Source organism: Salvelinus alpinus, chromosome 26 (genome assembly GCF_045679555.1).
Source record: "Salvelinus alpinus chromosome 26, SLU_Salpinus.1, whole genome shotgun sequence".
NCBI lineage: Eukaryota > Metazoa > Chordata > Actinopteri > Salmoniformes > Salmonidae > Salvelinus > Salvelinus alpinus.
In genome coordinates, this window is record NC_092111.1 from 24997757 (window position 1) to 25025613 (window position 27857).

Sequence of the window (27857 nt, forward strand, 5' to 3'; positions counted from 1 at the left end):
ACACTGGAGAGAGAACCTGCAAACAACCAGTATTCTCTCCTATGGGGCCAGAGAGTCCAGGGATGAGAGGAAGTAACCTGCCTGCTACTCTTGATGACATACCTGTTGTGGCAGACCTCCTTGAAGGAAGCCCACAGAGGGACTCCGAAGTACCACCTACAGAATGAGAACATCTCTTCCCTAAAATTGACACCCTTCCAGATGGAAGCCCAGTCCGGCCTGAGGAGGGAGCCTCAGGGGAAGAAAGAGGAGGAAAAGTCCCGCAAGCTGAAGAAAATGGGGATTTCCCCACAATTGACTTTTCAACTCTTGAATGGTCCCCTTAACAGACAATTGAAGTTAGAACAACAAAATAAAAATGACATTGACATAACAGAAAGTAACAGTGAACGCTAGTATAGAAACAACAGACTCACGCACAATCAAGATGTATGGTGGAAACAGGAAGAGAAGAGAGGAACCAGCCGAACAATCCTAAAAAAAAAAAAATGACAAAGTTAGAATCTCTGTTCCACCTCAAAACAGAAGCAGGAGAACTGAAGTCTATCTCAATCATAAGGATCAAACCCTTACCGGAGATTGCACTCTGTGGATGGACACATCACCAGACAAAGGGAGAAGTCGTTGGGACCCGAAAGGATGTGACCTGACATTAACCAAAGAAAAAGACGAGTGGGTGCTCATCATGAACAAGATTGAACCAGTGGAAAGTGAAGAACATATAATTGAAATAACAAGAACAACAGTGACCGAAGGGAGTAGCACCACGGTCATTAAGATTGATCCCACCCCTGCACCTGAACAGGAAGAACCTGTGACAACTAGAACAACGACAACGGTGGCAGCTGCTGTGAAGACTACAGTAGCTACCACTAAGATAACATCAACTGCCCTTACCAAGCAGTCCACTGTACCCACAAAGAAACCTGAGACAATAGAACCAGAAGGGTTTTTTACTGACATTTGGAACTTTTTGACAAACTCTAATGATCTACCTCAAGACAAAAAACATTGTAAAAGCAACAGATATCTCAGAATCAGAACTACTCAAGGACAGCACACAAGAAGAAGTAGTGAAGAACGAGTGGTACGAATGGGCTAAGTATACGGCAAACAAACACAGAATGGACAATTGTATTTTGTGTAGAAAATCACCTTTGTCTGATCTTTTGATAGTACCTGAACTTGCATCATTTGAAGAATGTGTTAAATGTAAAATGTTCAATGTATTCAGAGAAAATACTACATTCCTTTGTGTCACATGGATGCAGGTTGGCATTAGGTAACACTAAGGCAGACGTGAATAAATAAAAATATGTTGGGAAAATATGAATGTACAAAAATAAGAACTGAATTGAATGATCCTCATAATGATAGGTTTACTATTGTAAAAAGCGAATATGAATGTTTCTACAGCTATGGAGATAATGGGATGGATGTGGGAAACACTATAGTTAATTGAATAAACTATTTGTGTGTTAGAAACTGCAGGAGTTAGTAAATTTGATAAAGGAATGATTGTGAATCACAAAGGTAAATGTGGTAATATACAGTGGGGCAAAAAAGTATTTAGTCAGCCACCAATTGTGCAAGTTCTCCCACTTAAAAAGATGAGAGGCCTATAATTTTCATCATAGGTACACTTCAACTATGACAGACAAAAATGAGAACAAAAAATCCAGAAAATCACATTGTAGGATTTTTAATGAATTTATTAGCAAATTATGGTGGAAAATAAGTATTTGGTCAATAACAAAAGTTTATCTCAATACCTTTTCTTTGTATTTTCTTCTACCAGATCTATTGTGTTATATTCTCCTACATTCAATTCACATTTCCACAAACTTCAAAGTGTTTCCTTTCAAATGATACCAAGAATATGCATATCCTTGCTTCAGGGCCTGAGCTACAGGCAGTTAGTTTTGGATATGTCATTTTAGGCGAAAATTGAAAAAAGGGGGCTATCCCTAAGTTTTAACACACAACATATGAATAAAAGTCACAGCACGGGAAAACCAATCAATAATACCTCATACAATAATAATGACGAGCAACTCCGTGGCAACTTCAAAAGAAACATCTGACAACAAAGAACTCAGTCATCAACATTAAAGGATTTGCAATCATCTGTATTCCCTCCCAGTGGAGGAGTGACTAGGGCACGAAGATGTGTGTATAAACGAAAAACAAAAAAAGGACTTAAAATGTCCAAAATTCTTCTTGGACAAATTTCAATAGTCCTATATAAAATCGATACAGTTCAAACAATAATAAACAATCAACTTTTTTCTGGTGTTTTACAGTCTATTATGCCCAACAATAATAATCGTTTTTAAAAAATTGCTCAGAAAGCTTGGGGGGGCTAAATAAAGCCACCCGCGGGCCGCTAGTTGGGAAACCCTGTTTTGCTATAATGCTTTTGAGCCTTTTTATTTTAAAGTAGTTTTTAGATTTTGTATTACTGTTTAAATTGGACTGTTTTACTTTTCTATTTTTGTATAAAAATTACTTTTAAAGGTTACCTTATTGATAGTTTTTGAGTCGTTTCTAGGGATTTTTCCTTAGCTCCGAGAGCTTTTTCATCTTGAGGGAGAGAGAAAGGTAAGTGTGATTTCTGTGGGAGTTAATGTTACATATAGGGACAGATGTAATACTAAAAGTAGCAAGGACATGTGTACATAGTGCATTTGCTATTCTGGAAAGGGCAGCATACCAAAGATTAGATGGAGCGGAATAAACATAAGTATAATGGCCAAGGCCATAAGTGCTTAGGATAAGCTGGACATACCAATGTCAGAGGAACACACAATCTACTAGTCCTAATAAGGGCAACATACCAAAGAGCACACCAAGCTAAACATAAGTACAAAAGCCAAAGACATAGGCCCATAGGACAGCTGGACATATATTATTTTTAGGACATGAAAGGGTCTCGCCACCATTATTACCTAACTGAAAGCAGATATGGGCGTTATTGGGCATGAACAAACAGGAAGCTTAAACTAAAAGATAATGGTGGCAGATGGACTGAGGGAAGTAACTTCATTTGCATGTAGGATGGACTCATATGCTGTAGGTGTATAAAAGCAGAGCCAGTGCTCAGGGAAGTTGGTTGTTCCGCGGACCAGCATGGCTTCTGATATTTTGTATTAAAAGCCACAAGTTCTTGTAAGTGTTATAATTCTAAGATGATTTTCCACCACATTTCCTGTTGCAACAACAGACCCTTTACCAAAAGTATTCGCATTTCCCTTAACACAAGGTGTATTTAATATCTGCAATTTTAAATCAAATTATAATTCCTATCAACATTTCCCAACAACCTTCACACATGATACTGATAGTAGCCTATTCTCATAATACTGCTGGCACAAGTCTACCAGTCCTAAAGTTTTTATTTTGTTTCTCTTCTCATTATAAGCAGAGACAAGACTACAACTAAATTTCGAGCAACATCATATGTATCTATACACCCTTGGGGGATCTCTCCACATAACATCCTTCTGTACACCCTCTTTGTTCCCATCTCTTATGTGCATTTCTACAACCCATAACTCTCTTTACGCCCACACCTTCAAAATTACCTAAACATATTTAAATCGAATTCTCTGAGACTCTAAAAGGACACTAAGAATACACACCCTCATTATAATAGATGTAGTATGATGAATACAATCAATTACCATACATTGAATAAAATGAAAACACTATGTCAATAGACAAATGTATAACTCTTGAACAGGATAAAAGATTAAGACTGTGGAGGTGAGAAAAGGAAGCTGTTCAAGATTCATTAGCTCCTGAGTAAAGCCAGGAGTAAAGCCTCCTGCTATCACTGCAGGAGACAGAGAATGGCAGACAGCTCACTGAGGATGGTAACTTGGAAGGCATCTTTTCACATGGCAGTCCACGTTTGACTGGCAGAGGGTTTTGTATGTTCAGTTGATGGTGACATTACACAGACCAGGAACTCTTCATACAGCAACACTATCTTTATGGCTGTTTTGTTCTTTAGTGTTTCATAGCCAACTTCATGTCATGCAGGACAATATAATGTACACTTTTTGAGCTCTCACATTGTTCTTCAAAGATTTCCTGTGGAGATGAAAGTAAACTAGATCATCTATTTTATTGTGGATCAGTTTGACCCATTCAATTCATCATCTTATCACCGCTCAAACTCTGATTTAGGAAAGGAAGACGTGTGATTAACAGGCTGTAATAAATTCCTCACCCCTCTTTAGTTCCGCACTCTTGAGTTTCCCCCGCTGTATCTGACCTCGTGCTTTACGCAGTGCGGTCGTCGAGTTGATAATCCGTGTCAGTAATCTCTTTTAACAATTTATTTCAGACAGACAGATCAAACACACCATTTGCACCGACGTGGAGTACAGACCGGTAGGTCATTCTATTGTTATATGTTAATTAGCCATATGGAAAACTTTTTTTTTTACTAGGTAGTTGCTGGCTAGCTAGCATTAATGTAATTTGGCTATCTCCACAGCAACTCAAACGTTCTGTTAAGAGTTTCATTAGCACACATTTGATTGTTAACGATAGCTTGGCGAGATTGACATTTATACTTCAGTTTTCATACGAGCCTTGATTTGGTAGCTTGTCGTTTTTATCCTGACATTTCAGTTTCGTTTCTTTGGCTATTGGCTAGCCACTTTCGTTTTGCTAAACCATTTGGAAGAAAATATTGCTGACGCGTTAGCCAGACCGGCCAGTGACCACATTGAAGTTGTTACTGACCTATTCTTTAATTTTAACACATTGCGCTCTGTTCCTGCCGATATTAATTATTATATCTACATTAAGGATTTGTATGTTCTATCTAGCAAATATAGATCGAGTCCTGTAGTTGAGTTATATTTTACTTTTTATCAGCACACCTCGGTGACGCCAGTCAATCAGCTACATCACCTTTCACATGCTCGTGCATCATCAACAAAGACGAATGGTGTGACTGAGTCGGCTTCCTTTTATAGTGTTCTGTTGGTAAGAATGGATTTGGCAATATATTTGTATGGTCAAACAGTATGTGAAATATGATATTGTGAAACTTTGCACCATTAAACGTGAGCAGGAGTCTAGTTTATGGAATTGATTGGGATCAATGCCAATTGTCAATCGAGCATGGCAAGATGAGCTTGAGTCTTGACTCAAATGGGTGCTGTAAAGTCAAACTGACAGATGTAGAGTGTGGTATGGCAGCTAGCTAATGCATTCTCGATATCAGATTTTTTATTTTATTTTTTATAATATCTGCTTCTGTCCCTTGCAGCCCCGTATTTACAGTGACTGGTGTTGTTGTGCCACCCTGTGGTGTTCGCACACAGTGTGTTTTCCCCCCCTGCCTCCCTCTCTGTTTCTCAATCTACTCTCTGTCGCTCTTTCTTTCTCGCTCTTTCTCAGTTGTTAGGGTGTTTGACTCCTGAGGTCTGTCACTATGCAGCCTGGAGGAGCACACAATGGTAGGCAATGGGTTATCAGCTCTTTATTCATCCATTCAGCATCCTCTCTTTCTTGTCATTGTCATTCATTCATTCTCTCATCCTCATGTAGCTGTGTGTGGCCAGAGCCTGCTGTCCAACTCCCTTAGGGTGTATCTGAACAACAAGAACAGACTTCAGCCCATAATCGGTCAGGAACAACTCTGTGTTTTTGTAAATGATACGTCTGTGTTTTTGACCAATGTGTGTACTTTAGACCTGTGTGTACTTCACGTGTGCGTGTGTGTGTTTTAGGTCTGGGCTGCGTGACAGAGTGTGTGACACTCGGCAGGGACTCTGAGGCGGTGTACCTGTGTGAGGTGTGTGTGTGTCGTCTCAGTAAGGCTGATGTCAGGAGCCACATCATGGGGAGTCTCCACAGATACAACTACATTGTGAGTGTGAGACGTGTGTTTCTGGATCTGTGCTCTTTACTCACAAGCTACTTAATGATTCTGATGTGTTATTGTAATACCTGTACAGTTAAACCACACCTCTTTACACCAGGGTTTCTCAATCCTGGTCCCAGGGACCCAAAGGGGTGCTTTTTTTTTGTGCCCTAGCATTAACACACCACATTCTTATCAAAGGCTTGATGAGTATTTTTAAAGTCTGGTGTGTTAGTGCAAGGACAAAAACAAAAATACGCACCCCATTGGGGCCTTAGCACCAGGATTGCGAAACACTGTTTTACACAATCACTGACCTACAACTAGCCTAATACAGCTGCATGTATACATACCACTTGTGTGTTTCCTCTCTCCTGTGGCTGTTGTTGTATAGAAAGTCCATCACCCTCATTTTGTGTCAGAGTGGAAGCAGAGTCCTCCTGACCTGTCCAAGCTGGCCCGGCCTCTTATGGAGATGGCTCAAATACTAGAGAAGAGAGAAGGAACCGGGGACGTACAGGTATGTGTGTGTCTGTGCATGCTGGGGTGATGTGAGTGTGTGTGTGTGTGTGTGTGTGTGCAAATCTCCTCTGTTCTGTCTTTCTGTTAGGTGCTGAAGTTGGATGCTGCCATGTATGACCATATGACAACACACAGCGAGAGCGATGGTCAGTCCATATTCTCTCTTCTCCTTCATCCATCAGTTTTTTTTCTTTCTTTGTACCAGTCGGTGTCACTCACGCTGTCCGCCCCCCCCGACTTATCGTTCTCTCTCTCCTCCAGCTCTCATCCTCTTGCATGCCATCAGGACTGGGAGGGAGCAGAGAGATCTTCAGAGCCAATCAGTGAAGCAATCCATCCAACCAGAGAAGCCTGTTGTCCAGCTTGACAACCGAACCGTCCTATGGAGGAGTCTGACCACCCAGAGTCGGAACTTATCTAGCCAATCTGAGAAGTCCCCTGTGTTGCAGCAGAGTGTCTCTATCCAATCACGGCTTAGTTCGTGGGAGGAGGAGGGGTTTCTCCATGGAAGCAAGCCACTGATTGGTGAGTGTATGACCTCATGGGATGATGCGCCAACTTTGTTAATGGGTGGTTAAAGACATTGGGTACCACTGTGTTGGAAATACCCTTTTGACAGTTTGTTTAAATGCACAATGCAGCTGTTTTCATTCCCATGTCAAATTTCTGGATAACAATTAAGTACCTCACTGTGACTTGTTTTCAATCAAAATTGAAAAAACATACAAAAACAGCTTTTTAGAAAGAGCAATTTCTCAAGCAAGAGCAGTCATTTTGCTAGGACTGTCTGGGAGTGGTCTAAGTGGGGGAGGGGAAAAACGAAAACTAGCTGTTATTGGCAGACTGGTTTGGAACTCTTTCTTATTGGTCTATTAACTAATTTACCGGATGGTGACGTCACCAGGCACTAAAAGGGCATTATCATAATTTTCACAGTAGTATTCCAACTCCTAGTGTGGAAATGTACATAAAACACAGGAAAGTCACCTTTTTGACTGCACTGGCCCTTTAATTCATTTTTTAGTATTTGCGTCCTCTGAATCATTCCCTGCTACACACGTTGTGGTGTGTGTTTTCTTTATTTTGCCCATAGAAAAATAATCTCACTTTTTACTGACATTTATCACTCCTCTTCTTTGTGAGTGTCTTTCTCTCGTCGCCTCTTTTTCTCTCTCCCTCGCTCTCTTCGTCTCCTTTTGTCTCTCACTTAAGGTTCTTCACTGAAGCGTCCTGCCTCATCATGGCAGCATGACCCCTCTCTTTCCCCGACCCCAAATGTCACAGCTGGAAGTCAGACGTCTCTGGGCGGGCCTGAGGGGAAGGGTGCGGGACTACAGGGAGTTCCTGCAAAGCTGATTCGCTGTGAGCCGGTGTTCAAGGTCAGTCTGTCTATGACGGACGGCCCCTGGCTGTTGGAGAGGAACTCCTTCAGCCTGGAAACCTCCCCCTCCTCCCTCAGACACGCCTCACCCCTTCACTCCCCCACCGTAAATGCCTCACTCCAACCCTCTCCCGCTCCCTCACGTTTGCTTGGCCAGCCGGGAAACTCGGTTGCCGCAAGACTCGGAAACACGCATGAAAATACACACACTCCGGGACGGACACACACTCCGGGACATGTACTCACTTCGACTATGAGACTGGGCCCAGCCATACCTGATCAGCAGCTGACTATGGGAGACGAGGACACCGACACAGACCGTCTGTATCTCGGCGGGGAACAGAGGTTCACTGACTATGCTTTGTACTATGGCAGAGAGAAAAACACAACTGACGGTCTCTACTCAGTCAACGAGCAAAACAGTACTGACATGGTTTACCTCAGGAGAGAGCAGGACCGAACTGCCCATCTGTATTCAGAAAATAACCGACTCACTGACACAAAGTTCCATTTCCGAGTGGGGCAGAACAACCGACAAGGCAGTATTTACCCCGGTCTAGCCTGTGCCAGAGACATCACTGACACAGCGTCTGTTGCCGGGCCGATTCTCTTTACTACTGGCCGTCTCTCGAAGGAGAGCTTGACAGACACTCCTCTAATGGAAGAAGAACAGGAGGAGGAGAGGGGGAATGAGTGTCATTCTGGGGCACAGAGGCTTGCAGAGGATGACAGGACAACTGACAGTCTGTACTCTACTGGAGAGAGGATAACTGACAGTGGGTTTTCCACAGGAAGCAGGTCAACTGACAAAATGTACCAAACAGGAGAACGATCAACTGACAATCAGTCTTTTACAACAGAAGTGACAACTGACCGTTGGTATGCTACAGGAGAGGAGCTAACTGACCGTCAGTTGATGGAGGAAGAGGAGCAATGCAGAGCTGAAATTCAGAATGGAGTTGGGCTCATTGTGGAGGTCATGGTGGAGGAGGGGGAGAGATGGGGAGGAAAGGATGGAGAGAGGGAGGAGAACTCAGACTTTTACTGCCAACAGTATTTGCAAGGCCAGCCTCCACAACGGCACCAGGCGCAGGGGTTCACAGGAACTCATAGAGGCGCCGTAGGGCTTCATATGGGTGACACAGCAGATCTCAGACATGACATAGCCCTTCATAGAGATCAGGCAGGGCCAGCCCTTCACCGAGAAGAGATGAGCAGTTGTATGGGTGACATAGCAGCCATGCAGCAGGTGCAGTTATGTGAGGCTGAGTACAGAGAAGCATGGGCCTACGGAGGCACACAGCTGACCCCAGACACCTATAGATCAGGTCCGCAGGGGTACAAGACTGACCCTGGCCCCTACCTGCCATTCCCAGAGGGCCACAGAATGAACTGTGACCCCTACCAAGTGGTTTCTGATTGGTTTAGAACCACCCCTGGTCCGCACTTCGTTCACTCTAACCCTGACGAGTTTACACCCCAGGTCCTCCCGTACCCCCACAATACACTGCCTCAGGGGATTGGACCCCATCCCCACTCTGGTCCCTTTCCCATGAAGATCGGGGGCGTGCAGCCACAGGAGTACAGAAGGCTCCCCAGCCCCCCATTTGTTATGGTGTCTAGACCCTGCCACCCCCAGCCCTTCTTTCCAGGACATGGAGGGTTTCTGTCCCCCCGGCACGGCCCAGACTTCCCCCCACAGCCCTCCCCACTACAGAGGAGCCTACTTGGGCCACAGCCCTGCCCGGAGTCCCTGGGCAGCTCCAGGACCAGGACCTCCCTGGGTCTAACTACCACACATCATACATAAATCCACCAGGATAGTTATTTGTGGCACTTTAGACACTTTGTTGTTTTAAATAGACAGGTGTTTTGTGCATTTGTTTTATACACTCTGTGGTCTATTGTTTTTATAGCTGTCTTAAACCAACAGAATCCCATCCATTGTATAAGTGCTGATTTTAGGTACTTTCCCTGTCAACGTGATTTCATGACATCATACAACTGTCAACGATTCAATTCTGTTCCCGATTCCGATTTATACAAGACTTGTTTGTTTTAAGTTGTTTGTCTGCTGCCGTCGAGTCAAGATGGAGCTGAGATGGATAAATAGACAACACGTTGAACACTGGCTAAATTTGATAATATTATGAACTCAGTTTGTGAAACGCTGCTTCAGCGACCAACTACTTAGACATAATGAAGAAGGAAAATAATCAATTTTTCAACAAATATTTTGGTTAATGCAAAAAAAAATCTAAATGTAAATATAACCTAAGGTTTATTTTACACAATTAAGGGGGATCAATTAGGGGTTCAACATGGACCTTTCCAGAACTGTCCAGAAGGAGTCGCTGTATTAGTTTTCAGTTCGACCAGCTGAGGGAAGCAGAGCTGAATAAGTTCAGAAACACAGCACTTGTTAAAGTAAACAGTTTTATTTTCAAATGTTTTTCACACTTGCCATGTGTGCTTGCCTCAGGAAGTTGGGTTTATTTCAGTGTGACAACAGCTTTGGCCAGTGTTATATTTTGACTTTGGTTCACACACCTTTACATTGGCTTAACTGAGTAGATTTATTGAATTATTAGTGTTAATTTGAAGATTATTCCCCAAAAATGTTTATGTGTAGCAGATACGACAGACTCAGAGCCGCCTCTTCCTATAGGCAGACTACGCGCTGCACTTTTCTATTTTTCAAAAGTGAGTTGAGACCCGACAGTTCCTTAAAAAAAAAAGAATACACCACGTGCAATTTTGAGATTTTGTTGTGTTTCAGCAGTTTCCCACTTATGACAGTCGCTCAATGAGCCCATGTCAGCAAAACATGTTAAGATTGCTAGGTAAGGTAGTTGAGCCAGGGGCCCTGACCTCCCAGGGGGGCCTCCATTGATTTTTTTCACTCTTTTACAGATACCTTTGTGTATGTGGATTTGGATATTTCAGCCACACCCGTTGCTGACAGGTGTATAAAATTGAGCACACAGCCATGCAATCTCCATAGACAAACATTGGCAGTAGAATGGGCTTACTGAAGAGCTCAGTTACTTTCAACGGGGCACTGTCATAGGATTCCACATTCTCCAACAAGTCAGTTCGTCTAGAGCTACTCGGTCAACTGTAATTGCTGTTATTGTGAAGTGGAAACGTCTTGGAGAAACAACAGCTCAGCTGCGAAGTGGTAGGCCACACAAGCTCACAGAACGGGACCGCCGAGTGCTGTAGAGCGGAAAGATCGTCTGTTCGCTGTTGCAACACTCACTACCGAGTTCCAAACTGCCCCTGGAAGGAACGTCCGCACAATAACTGTTTGTCGGGAGCGTCATGAAATGGGTTTCCATGGCCGAGCAGCTGCACACAAGCCTAAGATCACCATGTGCAATGCCAAGCGTCGGCTGGAGTGGTGTGAAGCTCGCCGCAATTAAACTCTGGAGCATTGAAAAGGCGTTTTTCTGGAGTACTGAATCATGCTTCACCATCTGGCAGTCCGACGGACGAATCTAGGTTTGGCGGATGCCAGGAGAATGCTACCTGCCCCAATGCTTTGTGTCAAGTTTGGTGGTGGGGGAATAATGGCCTTGGGCTGTTTTTTACATGGTTAGGGCTAGGCCCCTTAGTTCCAGTGAAGGGAAATCTTAACACTACAGCATACAATGACATTCTAGATGATTCTGTGCTTCTAACTTCGTGGCAACAGTTTGGGGAAGGTCCTTTCCTGTTTGAACATGACAATGCCCCTGTGCACAAAGCAAGGTCCATACAAAAATGGTTTGGAAGAACTTGATTGGCCTGCACAGAGCCCTGACCTCAACCCCATCGAACACCTTCGGAATTAATTGGTACGCCAGGCCTAATCACCCAACATCAGTGCCTGACCTCACAAATGCTCTTGTGGCCGACTGGTAGCAAGTCTCTGCAGCAATGTTCCAAAATCTAGTGGAAAGCCTTCCCAGAAGAGTGGAGGTTGTGATAGCAGCAATGGGGGAACCAACTCCATATTAATACCCCTGATTTTGGAATGAGATGTTTGATGAGCAGGTGTCCACATACTTTTGGTCATATAGTGTATCATATGAACATGGCATAAGTCATGGCAAAATGTAACTGAAATATGTCCTCTCCACCTCATGGTGAACTGTGTAGAATTCCAGGATATTACCTTTGAAACTGCAACTGTTCTAAAAGGCTAGAGGCAGCACTGGACAGGCTACTCAGCAAGTGGCATTGAACTTTATTTTTTGGTCAGTTGTGTCTCCCCCACTGCCTAATGTCAATTTGTGGGCATGATAAAACTTTTCAAGCAGGTCTTTAGACTAACCATATAATGTAGCACAGCTGGAGTCAAGTTGTTTGTTTTTTATTTGACTTGTTTTTCATTGAGAATCAGTCACTGTTAATGCTGTATTCAAGCGTCTCATACTGTAGTTAATTTGTGTTGCTGCTGTATTTGAGTACATTATGGCCTTCAGGCTAATAAAGTCACAGTATCCATTGATCTCCTGCTCCAGTCATCTAATGCAGTGGCTCCCAACTTTTTTTTTTTTACCAAAGACAAACCAAATCTTACATCAAGTCATTGTCATTCTATAGTAACGCCTGTTTTTTGATCTTATGAATTTCTGACCTTAGAAAACCCTTAGAGGGTTGGGAAACAAAACACTGATCTACTAATATCTTCCATAACATTATCCAGCTGTCATGTGAATGCTTGAGAAGGAAGTACTGTACACACCTCAATGTTGCAACAATCTACTTTATTGAATCTGGTTGTTCTCAGTAATATTATTTACATATTGAAATAGTGCAAACAAGTAAGGAAGCCAGATAAATGAGAGGGTCTACTATGTGTCACCCTATTACAAGTTCACTGAACGTGTGTGGAAGAAATTGCATTTCCAGTCACTAAAACACAGCAAACTATCAAACCTTTGAAGTCAACATTTACTATTTTCATATGTATTACTTTAACCCTGTTAGCTTGTTTGGTAAAGAAATGAAATGTAAACTCTATTTTGCAGCGAGCTCAAACGCAATAAACTCAAGGTTAATGCGATTGGACAGTTTTGTCAGAGCCTCAGAGAGTAACCAATAACATGGCTCTCATCAGAAGAGCTGTGAATTAAAGGTGAAACAGGGTCAGGAAATATAAATATAATAATCATTGCTCTTCACCCATCCTGTTTCCTTATCATACGTTGCATATGCTTGTCATACTAACAGCAATGGTGGTTGCTAAACTTAAAGGTCATGAACAGTCAAAATCATGTTTTTCATGAAATTGGATGAAACCAGATTAAAGTGTGATGACCAAAGTATGCCATGCCAAACACTTGGATTAAGGAGGCGGGATTATTAAGGGGATAGGATGACATCACCCTAACGCTTATTTTAATGCACCAATGGTAGCATGATATTCGCTTAATTTAAATGAGTACCACCTTGTAACCAACATTGTAGTGTTTGCGGAGGGGTCGTGGTTTATATAGCTTGATAGCTACTCTACTGGTGCCAAAATTAAACCGTGTCGGCAAATATAATTAATTGTATACACTATTCATCTATGACAAAGATTTTTATATCATTAACCAGGTTTCCATCCAAACTTTTTATGTGCGTAAAGTACGTCAGATAAATGTCATGACAGGCCTGATAAACAGAAATTTCGACCAGGTGGGGCCTTTTTATATCGGTAAAATGTATTATGCAATAAATGTCAGACGCTTTTATGCGCAAATATTGATATAATAACCATATCGAAGGACTTTTAGAGTCACGCGATGACATGTGTGGTCCTGCCACTATGACTTGTCAGGTAAGAATGCAGTTTATTAGGCTTCAGATGAAATAAGTTATGATGAACTTCACAGGGTGGGTGAAATTCAAGGTAATGAGCTTGATGCTCCTTTCCAATAAATATTGAGGGTCTTATTCTGGTGACATGATCATCAATGCTTGGCTGCCCTTTGACAAATACAAATTGTTTTGCTCTTTTGTCCATAATAATCTCATCATGTAGGCCAGGGATAATCAACTAGATTCAGTCGTGGGCCAATTTTTTTCTTGAGCGGATGGTCGGGGGCCGGAACATAATTACAAATAATTTGTAGAATACAAATTGACCTCAAGAAGCCCAAACAAATATGTTTGACTAAAGCAATTTCAAATCTTGCTGACATTTGTATACGATCACATTATGTGGGAATAGTTGGGAGGAGAGAAAAAGTAATTTCTCAAATTTTGAGCAGACTGGGCTTAGATTAAGCCAGGAGTAGGCCTTAATGTGTACTAGTTAAACTAGGACATTTTAAGTAGCTTTCATGAACGTGGCTTAAATTTGGTTTAGTTAGTCAGAGACTATGGAATCCTGGAGTAAGGTAAGTAAGCCTAAATGAGAACCTAATCAAGCTTAACCCAGGTGAAGTATGAGCATATGCTCTTGGTCTAATGGTGCTCATAACCCAGAATGGAATAGAAAACACCATTAATGGTGTGAATCTTGAGACAAAACAATGACAGAGGGAGATGCAGTTAATTTGTTTTGGTAGCTGAAGGAATTATTGGATTTCCTTACCCAATTATGACCATTGGATTATTTCTACGGTCATAAAACTCCGTATGAGTATGGTTTAGTTTATTTACCAAAGTAATTGATTACTTTCTGCAAGTTATTCACCTCTAAAACCAAGTATGCGACAACACTAGATAGCCAGCTAGCTCAAAAACTAGCTTGTCGAACGTACATGGAAACTTCCACGACCAGAACCAAAAGGAAAGAAATGGAGAGATCGTCAGATGAACAATTAACCACAAAAGATGGTATGATTTTGGGTACTCCTTCAGAATGTAACTGTGGGGGGAAATACTGCAATGGGTGATGAAAATGTGGTGAGCACGGACAACAATGCTCACAACTTGCGCCCCTCCAGTCCCCAGCTCAGGCCGTTACCTTACGACCACCGCACTCCAGTCAAGCCCCAGGGGAAAAAGATGAGAGGGCAATAGGGTATTGTTGATAAAACAAATTTACTGGAGAACTGAGACGAAGTAGAGACTCTGGACAGGGTGGATGAGGTTTAATTAAATGCAATTTATTCAGAGGTAAAGATATCTGAAATAGCGTGCACGGACCCTTTTCATCAAGCTCAAATGGAACTATCTGAAAGAAGCCCAGATAACAGAGTGCATATACATTTTATACAGTACAGAAAGTAGGTTGAGTCTGGAAGTTCTGGTCCTCTGGTTGGTTCTGATGAGTTGGGCGAGGTCTCCTTCAGGCCAGTATCACTGTCCCATTGGCTCTGAGTAGAGTTCTTTGTCTTCAGAAATGTTCAGCTAAAACAGGAGATTAGGTGTGTGCGTAGATGTTCCTATTTTGACATGTCTGTGTGTCTCTGTAAAATGTTCAGACTGAAGAGGAGTTTTTGTGTGTGCGAAGATGTTCCTGTCTTATCTGTGTTTATGAAAGGTTTACGTCAGCCCTCTGTCCTTGGGTATGTGTGTGTCTCAGTTTCTCGTGATATGCAGTACCAGGCACCACTTTTCTTATCAGTCTTTATGAAAAGGCCTGTGTCAGCCATCTGTCTCTGGGTGTGTGTGGGTCTCCGTATCTGCTATGAGTTTGTGAGAAACCCTGTTTGGAAAGAAGTTAGTTATAACAATGTATTAGCAAATATGCTTGTGTTATAATAAATGATATTTATTACAGTATGTCACTTCTTGAGATGCAAAACAATATTGTAATGCTTTTGACAGCAAAGATCGATGAAAGGGCAAATGGCTTGGAGGTCATGGCTAGGGAGAATACGATAAATTGAGGCCATTAAAAAATCTGACTTTATCTTTGGAGAAGTGAAAACCCTCAAAAGTGACATGAAGAAAGTGGAAGTTATCTGCCAGGAAAATGAAAAGAAGGTGGCTGAACTCGAGCAAAAGGTGAATGAGGCGGAGAGATACCAGCGCAGGTGGAACCTAAGGCTCCATGGAATTCCAGAGCAGGCGGGTGAGGACATCAAATGCAGAGTTGTTGACATCTGTGGAGCTGTCATTCCCCAATCAAAAGCCAAACTTCAGGAAAATGTAGACATCGTCCATCGTTTGGGAAGACTCAAGGATCAAGACAAGAGACCGAGGACAACCATCATCCGGTTCAACAACAGATCTACATGGGATCTTCTCTGGAGGCGAGCGAAGAATTGTGAATTCCTCATCAAGCAAAAATTGAGGTTCACGGAGGATCTGACCTTAGCAGACAAAGTGACAAGAGAGAAACTGGCCAATGGTGGCTGCAGCTCGAAATGCAGGGAAAACTGCATTTTATTTTTTCGGTGCAAGAGTGATCATCGATGGGAAAGAAATGCAGCCAAACCAGAACATTTGAGAGGGAGCCAGAGTCTAACTCGGACAGAACTGTCAGGCCAAAAACTGATTGCCAGGTGAAAAGGAGCCTTTTATTATAAAAACAATTACACAAGCACTTGAATGAGAAAAGGCTGACCTGAGAACTGGTAAACTAAACACTAACTATAGGTGAATAACTGCTTATTGTAAAGTCTACACATTGTCTCCCCTTGTGGGAGTAAGAATACTTTGGTAACTTTATGACCTATATTTTTTATATTTTTTTTGGAGAGGTTAATAATGGGATGGAAATCCTTTTGAGTTACATATTCTTAGGAAAAGCTTATATTAGCATAACAAGGTTGTTGGTTGAAGTTTGTCTATCTCTTTGTTCAATTAATGTCAGGGGTATTTGTAATTTACTCAAGCGTAAGGATATTTTCCTGTATTGCAAACGGTTTAATGCAGACTTTTACTTTTTACAAGAGACTCATGCGTGTTCTTCCGATCTATCTTTTTGGAAAAATCAATGGGGTAACGATATCTGGTTATCATATGGCAACAACCAATCTGCAGGTGTAGCAGTTTTAAGAGGTGCATTTAATGGGAAAGTCATCAGTAGTAAGACTCACCACTCTGGACATTGGTTAATTTTAACAGTAAATTTCAACAGTGAGCTGTTTTTATTAGGGAATATTTATGCATCCAACAAAAACAACAGGATATTATTTCAAGAATTTGATGAAGAGATTAGTTATAGGTGTATTTCAGGATATCAAAATTATCTCAGGTGGAGATTTTAATTCTGTATCTAATGTGATGATTGACAGATATCCCCCTCCTAACAGATCCAGCATAGTTAATCCTGAGTTTAATAATCTATGTCTTGGTCTTGGATTAGTAGATATTTGGAGATCTAAATATCCTGATAAAAAGGAATTCATTTGGAGTAACAAGGACATGTCAAGAATTGACTTCTGGTTGATTTCTAATTCATTAGATAATTCTGTAGTCAAGGTATCAATTGAACCTTCAATTCTTACTGATCATAAAGTTATATTATCTTTAAATATTAATGGATCTGAAGTTAAACTGAATTGGAGTTATTGGAAACTCAATAGTAGACTGTTGGAAGATGATAATTTCAAGATGGATGCCAAAGATATTATACAAGACAATTGGAGGAAAGCCCAACTATTTAAGTCTTATGGGAAATATTGGGAATTAATGAAGTATGAAATAAGACAAACAGCCATGAAGAAAGGTAAAGAAATTGCTGAACTTAAAAGATTGAGGGAAGATAAACTTGTTAAGGAAATACTTTCTCTAATCTCTATGGAGGACCTTGATGAAGAAGGAAAGGGTCAGTTATTCTCTTTACAACTAGAAATGGACCGAATGTATGAAGAGAGAGCAAAAGGGGCATTTGTAAGATCAAGAAGGAGATGGATGGAGGAAGGTGAAAAAAAATACTTTTACAATTTAGAAAGAGCAAATAATGAATTTACATATATTCATAAGATTAATATAGATTGCAAAGAAAATGAAAACCACAAAGATATTTCAAAATATGTTTCAGAATTCTATGGTAACCTTTATACCAGTAATGCTTGTCCTACTAGTGACGTATCTGCCTTTCTAGACTCTGTCAAAGACTATGCAAAATTCATAGATGAAGACTTCCAAAAGTCTTGTGATGAAATTATTTATATTAATGAAATAAAAAAATATATCCGCAAGTTAAAAGAGAACAAATTTCCAGGGAATGATGGCATTATTCTATAAATATTTTCAGGAGGATATTACTGAATTTATATTTAATGTTTTTAAGGAGGCAATTGATTTAGGGGTCCTGCCTGTTTCTATGACACAAAGCCTAATTTCTGTAATAACCAAACCAAACAAAGATTATATGATGTTAGAAAATTGGAGACCAATCACATTAATGAACAATGATGGAAAGCTACTTGCATCCATCTTTGCAGAAAGACTTAAAAAGGTCTTGACCAAATCATTGATGATACCCAGTCTGGTTTTATGAAGGGCAGACATATATGTAATAATATTCAACTAGTATTGGACTTGATAGACTACAATGAGCACATTATGGAAGATAGCTTTATTTTATTTGTAGACTTTTACAAGGCATTTGATACAGTTGAACATTATTTTCTTTTTGAGACTGTTAGATTTTTTGGTTTTGGTCAATATTTTCAAAGTGTAATTAAGACACTTTACAATAATAGTAACAACTGTTAAATTATCCCATGAAACTTCACAAAGATTCGACATTAGACGTGGAATTAAACAAGGATGCCCAATTTCTCCTTTCTTATTTTTATTGGTCACACAAGTTATGGCACTTAATTTAAATAAGGATAGTTTTAGGGGTATTCAGATACAAGACAAAGAGAGAAAATGTTCACAATTGGCTGACGACACCACCATTTTTTTGAAAGATCATAATGAAATCAGGAAAGCTATTGAGTGTATTAATGCCTTCTCACATGTATCTGGTTTATCTCTGAATGTTAGGAAATGTGAATTATTTGCGTTGAAAAGATGTGACTTAAACTCAGTATGTAATATCCCTGTAAAAGATGTGATCACATATCTTGGTATTAAAGTTAGCAAAGATCAGAAAGAAAGGGCCAACTTTTAAATTTCTCTCCTATTGTAGAGAAAATTGGAAAGAGATTTAACTCCTGGTTATTAAGAGATCTTTCGAGCCTCACCTTGCATCTTCTGTTCTCCCTTCTGATATTTCTCCAGGCGAGTGTCATATGCCACACACGTAAAACTCACAGCATCCTCCTTGGTGAAGTGGTTGATGATCAGGGTGACCCCCGCTGTCTGTTAAATTGTAACATGGTTCTACCTTGGATGGACTCTTGTTCCAGTAGGCAATCTGAGTATCCCACCATCTCCATCTAATTATGTCAGCGTTCTGAAGACCGTGACGGTCACATCTCAGCCTGGCCTCCAGACCAACCGTGGCATTCCATTGGTCAGCTTGGGCTGTATCACCATACAAACATAATAAACATCTGATTAACAGACAGATACGTAGAGGTAACACTACGATATAGTTAGCTTTAAATGAAATATTCTGACTTTGTTCGTCAATACCTCTTCAACGGAACATGCCAGAATAATAAATTACATATTCAGAATAAGCAGACGATAGGAAACAAGTTACACCCCTTTTTGTAATTCGGTGTCGTATTTCCCTCTGTAGGTGAAATGTAGCTAAAATGTTACTCTCCACCGCTCCTAGGGTTAAGGGACCGTCTTAAAACCGCAAAGCCTACTATTGCATATTAATGACAAATGTCAATAGCTTCTTAAAACCACATGACAGAGCTTTCAAACCAATATGACTTTGCTACCTCAGTGGTTCAGAGACCTCTGCTCTCCAATCCATGGCAATTAATTTAGGTATTATACATTTTTAGAAATTACACTATTTTCTATTAGTTTTAATTCACTTTACATACAGTTGAAATTTACATACACTTAGGTTGAAGTCATTTAAACTCGTTTTTGAACCACTCCACACATTTCTTGTTAACAAACTAGAGTTTTGGCAAGTCGGTTGTGCATGACACAAGTCATTTTTCTAACAATTGTTAACAGACAGATTATTTCACTTATAATTCACTGTATCACAATTCAAGTGGGTCAGAAGTTTACATACACTAAGTTGACTGCGAAAAATTATGTCATGGCTTTAGAAGCTTCTGTTAGGCTAATTGACATAATTTGAGTCAATTGGAGGTTTACATGTGGATGTATTTCAAGGCCTACCTTCAAACTCAGTGCCTCTTTGCTTGACATCATGGAAAAATCAAAAGAAATCAGCCAAGACCTCAGAAAAAGATTTGTAGACCTCCACAAGTCTGGTTCATCCTTGGGAGCAATTTCCATACGCCTGAAGATACCACGTTCATCTGTACAAACAATAGTATGCAAGTATAAACACCATGGGACCACGCAGCCGTCATACCGCTCAGGAAGGAGACACGTTCTGTCTTCAAGATATAAACGTACTTTGGTGCGAAAAGTGCAAATCAATCCCAGAACAACAGCAAAGAACCTTGTGAAGATGCTGGAAGAAACGGATACAAAAGTATCTATATCCACAGTAAAACGAGTCCTACATCGACATAACCTCAAAGGCTGCTCAGCAAGGAAGAAGCCACTGCTCCAAAACCGCCATAAAAAAGCCAGACTACGGTTTGGCACTGCACATGGGTACAAAGATTGTACTTTTTGGAGAAATGTCCTCTGGTTTGTGAAACAAAAATAGAACTGTTTGGCCATAATGACCATCGTTATGTTTGAAGGAAAAAGGGGGAAGCTTGCAAGCCGAAGAACACCATCCCAACCGTGAAGCACGGGGGTGGCAGCATCATGTTGTTGGGGTGCTTTGCTGCAGGAGGGACTGGTGCACTTCACAAAATAGATGGCATCATGAGGCAGGGAAATGATGTGGATATATTGAAGCAACATCTCAAGACATCAGTCAAGAAGTTAAAGCTTGGTCACAAATGGGTCTTCCAAATGGACAATGACCCCAAGCATACTTCCAAAGTTGTGGCAAAATGGCTTGAGGACAACAAAGATTATTGGAGTGGCCATCACAAAGCCCTGACCTCAATCCTATAGAACATTTGTGGGCAGAACTGAAAAAGCGTGTGCGAGCAAGGAGGCCTACAAACCTGGCTCAGTTACATCTGCTCTGTCCGGAGGAATGGGCCAAAATTCACCCAACTTAAATTCACCCAAAATGTTTGACCCAAGTTAAACAATTTAAAAGGCAATGCTACCAAATACTAATTGAGTGTATGTAAACTTCTGACCCACTGGGAATGTGATGAAAGAAATAAAAGCTGAAATAAATTATTCTCTACTATTATTCTGACATTTCACATTCTTAAAATAAAGTGGTAATCCTAACGGACCTAAAACAGGGAATATTTACTAGGATTAAATGTCAGGAATTGAGTTTAAAACTGAGTTTAAATGTATTTGGCTCAGGTGTATGTAAACTTCCGACTTCAACTGTATAATAACTTCCAAAAAAATTGAGTTGATTTGGCCTATTTTGTATGAATTTTGTATGAATTTAAATGGAAAACAATGTATCTAAGCTTGACAAAGTCGCTGTGGATAAAAGCATCTGTTAAATGGCATATATAAAAAATACTTAAAACTTCAATAGCATCCACCCAGTATCACTTGCATGAATACAAACAACTGTTATTGGTCCAGGGACCTCTTCCCTCCAATAAACAGAAAATACTTTTGCATTATTTGACTTATTTGACTTTACATTAAAAATACTTTATTAAAACCTCAATAGCTTCCACCCCATATCACTTGCATGAATAGAACTAACTGTTATCGGTTCAGGGACCTCTTCCTCCCAATCCACGGCAGTTGATGTTGTATTTTCTATGACTTATTTTATTCTATGTCAAAAATACTTAACTTCAATAGCTTCCACCCCCATATGACCTTTTATTTATTTTTGTTTATTTAACCTTTATTTAAGTAGGCAAGTTAGAACAAATTCTTATTTACAATGATAACCTACTCCGGCCAAACCCGGACGACGCTGGGCCAATTGTGCGCCGCCCTATGGGACTCGAAATCAATGGCCCGTTGTGATACAGCCTGGAATCAAACCAGGGTCTGTAGTGACGCCTCTAGCACTGAGATGCAGCGCCTCAGACCGCTGCGAGAGCCAAATTAATTCCCTCGGGAGCCAAATCATATTGTTTTGTATGTTCTTGTGTGCAAAAAAACGAACAAATATGTTATTGGTTCAGCGACCATTTCTCCAATCCACGGCAATTACTTTTTTTATTTTTTACTTTGTACATTTTTTAAATCAATATTAATTACATTTACATGAAAATTGTTTCTTAAAACATGAGCATCATGACAAGCCAAATCATTGTGTAGGGCTGGCTACCACCAGTAGTAGCCAATATTGGCACGCAGGTCAGCTGTTTGTTCACCTGCACCTCAAATTGCTAGTAACCCACCTGCAACCGCCGGACTATATGTGACAAAGTGAAAATCTGAGGCCCGCACCCATCCCGAACCTGCTAATATAGAAAAGGTGCTGTAGGCTACAGTTAAAGGCAGCCCAAATATTTTTTGACTGGATGCAGGATTTTTTTCTCCTGATTTAGATATGTTTCTCCTGATTTAGATATATTTCGGACATTTTGGTAGGCTATTTGTTAGCCAACATGTACATAATTAGATACATGCAGCTTCTCTTCTATCATTATATGTTACCCTAGAAGACTAAATAAACCATTGCTCACCAGAATGTCATAAATCGATAGAGAATGAATGCTTCAATCCAGTTGACATCGGTAAAGTTATGTCATCTTTGCTTCTTTTGTGGAGCAAAGACATTTTGGGACCAGGGAGAAAATGCAATAACAAAAAAACACAGGCACAGGCCCAGATCCCCGTCATTTGCGTGAAGAGAAGGCGGAGAAAAAAGGTCCAGAGGGCGGGCTGCCTTCTGAGAATTCGTAGGCGATTGAATAAACCCACACTTCCTTCCATTCTGCTAGCAAACATGCAATCTTTGGAAAATAAAATCGATGACCTATGTGGAAGACTGAACTACCAACGGGACATTCAAAACTGTAATATCTTATGCTTCACGGAGTCGTGGCTGAACGATGACATTATCAACATGCAGCTGGCTGGTAATACGCTGTATCGGCAGGACAAAACAGCGGTGTCTCATCGTAAGACAAGGGGCAGCGGACTATGTATTTTTGTAAATGACAGCTGGTGCATGATAGCTAAGGAAGTCTCGAGGTTTTGCTCGCCGGAGGTAGAGTATCTCATGATAAGCGGTAGACCACACTTTCTACCTAGAGAGTTTATCTGTATTTTTCGTAGCTGTCTACATACCACCACAGACTGATGCTGGCACTAAGACCACACTGAATGAGCTGTATTCCGCCATAACCAAACAGGAAAACTCTCACCCAGAGGCGGCGCTCCTAGTAACCGGGGACTTTAATGCAGGGAAACTTAAATCCGTCTTACCAAATTTCTATCAGCATGTTAAATGTCCAACTAGAAGGAAAAAAACTCTGGACCACCTTTACTGCACGCACAGAGACGCATAGAAAGCTCACCCTCGCCCTCCATTTGGCAAATCTGACCATAATTCTATTCTCCTGATTCATGCGTACAAACAAAAATTAAAGCCGGAAGCACCAGTGACTCGATCAATAAAAAAAGTGGTCAGATGTAGCTTAGCATCTGCTGCATCTGCTTCAAGACTGTTTTGTTAGCACAGACTGGAATATGTTCTGGGATTCCTCCGACGGCTTTGAGGAGTACACCACATCAGTCATTGGCTTCAACAATAAATGCAACGATGACGTCATCCCCACAGTGACCGTACGCACATACCCCAACCGCAAGCCTTGGATTACAGGCAACATCCGCACTGAGCTAAAGGCTAGAGCTGCCGCTTTCAAGGAGCGGGACTCTAACCCTGAAGCTTATAAGAAATCCCGCTATGCCTTCCGATGAATTATCAAACAAGCAAAGCTTCAATACAGGACTAAGATCAAATCGTACTACACCGGCTCTGATGCCACCATAGTCCCTGTGCCCAATAACACTAAGGTAACCTGCCTAAATGACTACTGACCCATAGCACTCACATCTGTAGCCATGAAGTGCTTTGAAAGGCTGGACATGGCTCATATCAACACCATTATCCCAGAAACCCTAGACCCACTCCAATTTGCATACCGCCCTAACAAAGCCACAGATGATGCAATCTCTATTGCACTCCACACTGCCCTTTCCCATCTGGACAAAAGGAACACCTATGTGAGAATGCTATTCATTGACTACAGCTCAGTGTTCAACACCATAGGGCCCTCAAAGCTCATCAATAAGCTAAGGACCCTGGGACTAAACACCTCCCTCTGCAACTGGATACTTGACTTCCTGATGGGATGCCCTCAGGTGGTAAGGGTAGGTAACAACACATCCGCCACGCTGATCCTCAACACATGGGCCCCTCAGGGAAAAAGAGGACCGAGCGCGCCCCCATTCTCATCAACGGGGCTGTAGTGGAGCAGGTTGAGAGCTTCAAGTTCCTTGGTTTCCACATCACCAACACACTAACATGGTCCATGCACACCAAGACAGTCGTGAAGAGGTAACAACAAAACCTATTCCTCCTCAGGAGACTTGGCATGGGTCCTCAGATCCTCAAAAAGTTCTACAGCTGCACCATCAAGAGCATCCTGACTGGTTGCATCACTGCCTGGTATGGCAACTGCTCGACCTCCCACTTCAAGGCACTGCAGAGGGTAGTGCGTACGACCCAGTACATCACTGGGGCTAAGCTTCCTGCTATCCAGGACTTCTACACCAGGCGGTGTCAAATGCTCCAGCCACCCTAGTCATACACTGCTCTCTCTGCTACCACACGGCAAGCGGTACCGGAGCGCCAAGTCTAGGTCCTCGAGGCTTCTAAACAGCTTCTACCCCCAAGCCATAAAACTCCTGAACATCTAATCAAATGGCTACCCAGCCTATTTGCATTGCCCCCCCCTCCCTCTTTTACACCGCTGCTACTCTCTGTTGTTATCATCTATGCATAGTACCTCAACTAACCAGTGCCCCCGCACATTGATTCTATACCGGTACCCCCCTGTGTATAGTCTCGCTATTGTTATTTTACTGCTGGTCTTTAATTACTTGTTCCTTTTATTTCTTATTCTTACTAGTATTTTTTTAAACCTGCATTGTTGGTTAGGGGCATGTAAGTAAGCATTTCACTGTACTACACCTGTTGTATTTGGCGCATGTGACTAATACAATTTGATTTGATGTTCTGTACAACATTCTCTGTTTTTTTTTTGTATTTAAAAAAAAAAAAAACTTTATTTTACTAGGCAAGTCAGTTAAGAACAAATTCTTAAATTCATGTAAATTCATGTAAGCCATGACTGACATCAGTTTGACCGGTGGTAAGGAAATAGAAAGCTGTGAAAACGACCCAACATGTTTCTGATAAGATTTCAGTTTGGATGTATATTTTATGTGGTTGAAATACTATCAGCTTTTATAATGCTGATAAAGATCCCTCTGTAGAGGTGATATAACTGTGCATTCACATTCTCTCAAGATGCTGAAAGGAAGAAATCATATTTCTCAACTCTTGTTCCCAAGTCAAAATGTTACCTATACATTTGGTGTATTATTTTACTACAATAAATGCTTAATTCTACACGAGTTAATATTAAGGCTAAGTGAACTGTAGGCTATAGACCTACAGTCAGTGTCCATTTAACCCATCTGAACTGTAAGCTACAGTTTCCTTGATGGGCCTCTTTGAAGTCCCCATCTTGTGACTGTGGAATTTGTACAGTGCCTCACAATCATCACATAACACACTGCTATCATCCTCTTTTACCACTTCACCAAATCTTTCCCAAACATTACTTTTCTGGCCCTTCCTTCGCTTTATTTTCAGCTCTCCATTTTGCAGCTTTTCTCTTATTGAATTAAACTCCAACATTTATTTTTGCCTCTATGGATTGGCATGAACTTTTTCTGCCCATTCCCAAAAACATTAGGCGTTCAGGCTATTTGGCACATGTACAGATAGGCCCTGAAGCTTAGGCTTATGCACTAATGCCAGATAATGAAAGAAAACCCTAAATGTAGCCTATAGAAATAAATTGCACGGGTTATGAGTCAATCCTCGCATCACTAGTAGCCAAAGTGAAGCCTTACTTACCATTAAGAAAGAGATGGAGAGAGGAAATGATTTAGATCAGGGATAACATCTTGTTGCAGGGCTGGTTTTCTTGAGGGGCACTGAAACACCAGACAGACAATTTAAAATCCCCTCATCATGTAATGGCAAAAACAAGCTTCCTTTCTATGTAGGCATAGCCTACCCACAGATACTGCTTTCACATGAGATTTGTGGTATTTTGCCTTTAAAAAAATATGGGCAATGTTTATATGACCCCCTTACAAACAGGCCCATTTTTACCATGTTCTTGCCTGCATACGCTTTTATAGCTCCAGTGGTAGGCCCAGTAGTGGTGTGCAGATGTATTGTTTTGAAAATCAATTTTTTTAGTCTTATAATGTTTCTTAGGACCTGTCTAAACAAATTAATATTGGATGTATTTTTGATGGTGTATATTCAATGGATTTATTAAAATAGATCTCCAGTGTGCCCATACTAGTCGCTCCTCAACTCCCATCATAAATCGTGGAGTTGAGTTTAGTCAGCTATGCTACCACAAGAAGGTAGGAAACACCACCACCACTACGCTGATCCTCAACACAGGGGCCCCTCCCTGTTCACCCTTGACTGCGTGGCAAAGTTTGCTGATGACACAACAGTAGTAGGCCTGATTACCAACAATGACGACACAGTCTACAGTGAGGAGCCAGGTGGAGTGGTGCCACGGAAATAACCTCTCCCTCAATGTCAACAAAACGAAGGAACTGATCCTGGACTGCAGGAAACAGCAGAGGGAGCACGCCCCCATACAGATTGACGGGCTGCAGTGAAGAAGGTGAAAAGCTTGAAGTTCCTCAGGGTACACCACTGACAATCTGAAATGGTCCACCCACACATACAATGTGGTGAAGAGGCGCTGTTAGGAGATTGAAGAAATTTGGCTTGGACCCTAAGACCCTCACAAACTTTTACAGATGCACAATTGAAAGCATCCTGTCGGGCCGTATCTGATACGGAAACTGCACTTCCCGTACCTGCAGGGCTCTGCAGAGGGTGATGCGATCTGCCCAACGCATCCCCGGGGGCACACTGCCTACCCTCCAGAACACCTACAGCACCCGATGTCACAGGAAGGTCAAAAAGATTATCAAGAACTTCAACCACCTGAGCCACGGCCTGTTCACCCCGCTATCATCCGGAAGGCGAGGTCAGTACAGGTGCATCAAAGCTGGGACCGAGAGACTGAAAAACAGCTTTTATCTCAAGGCCATCAGACTGTTAAATAGCCATCACTAGCCGGCCTCCACCCAGTACCCTGCCCTGAACATAGTCACTTTCACTAGCCAGCTACGACCCGGTTACTCAACCCTACACCTTAGAGGCTGCTGCCTCACTTTAATTATGTTTACATACTGTTTTACTAATTTGTATTTATTATGGATCCCCATTAGCTGCTGCCAAGGCAACAGCTACTCTTCATGGGGCACAGGAAGAGTAGCATTACAATACATTCACAGCAGATTTCACAACACATTAAGTGTGTGCCCTCAAGCCACTATTCTACAACTCAAAATCCATGTGTACGTGTGTGTATAATGCAGTGCGTATGTGTAACGGTTTTTGTCGTCTGAAGAAGAGTAGTCGGACCAAGTGTGGTAAGTGTTCATGATTATTTATTAAAACTGAACACTGAGACAAAATAACAAAGAGAATGAACGAAACCGAAACAGTCCTGTCTGGTGCAGAAACACAAAACAGAAAACAACTACCCACAAAACACAGGTGGGAAAAAGCTGCCTAAGTATGATTCTCAATCAGAGACAACGACAGACAGCTGCCTCTGATTGGGAACCACACCTGGCCAAACACAAAGAAATACAAAACATAGAAAATGAACATAGAATGCCCACCCAAATCACACCCTGACCAAACCAAAATAGAGACATAAAAAGCGCTCTACG

The 27857-nt window shown here is 41.4% G+C and overlaps 1 protein-coding gene and 1 long non-coding RNA gene across 7 annotated transcripts; one reads left to right on the forward strand and one right to left on the reverse strand.

Moving 5' to 3' along the window:
* Window positions 1–1686: 1686 nt before the first annotated feature.
* On the reverse strand, window positions 1687–4370 carry LOC139555025 (uncharacterized). Its single transcript, XR_011670928.1, has 2 exons — window positions 4235–4370; window positions 1687–4095 (listed from the first exon to the last, which is right to left on the reverse strand). It is a non-coding gene; the product is annotated as an uncharacterized lncRNA (long non-coding RNA).
* On the forward strand, window positions 4259–12282 carry LOC139555024 (uncharacterized). Of its 6 annotated transcripts, none has more exons than XM_071368406.1 (9): window positions 4259–4398; window positions 4891–5001; window positions 5343–5477; window positions 5569–5646; window positions 5751–5890; window positions 6279–6404; window positions 6495–6552; window positions 6668–6931; window positions 7619–12282. In XM_071368406.1, the coding sequence occupies exons 3-9, from the start codon at window positions 5453–5455 to the stop codon at window positions 9595–9597; spliced, it is 2670 nt and encodes an 889-aa protein (XP_071224507.1). In that variant the 5' UTR covers window positions 4259–4398; window positions 4891–5001; window positions 5343–5452; the 3' UTR covers window positions 9598–12282. The 6 variants fall into 6 exon arrangements, with proteins under 6 accessions (XP_071224507.1, XP_071224506.1, XP_071224505.1 ...); XM_071368405.1 differs by having other exon boundaries at window positions 5419–5477; XM_071368404.1 differs by lacking the exon at window positions 4891–5001 and having other exon boundaries at window positions 4261–4398; window positions 5419–5477.
* Window positions 12283–27857: the final 15575 nt, after the last annotated feature.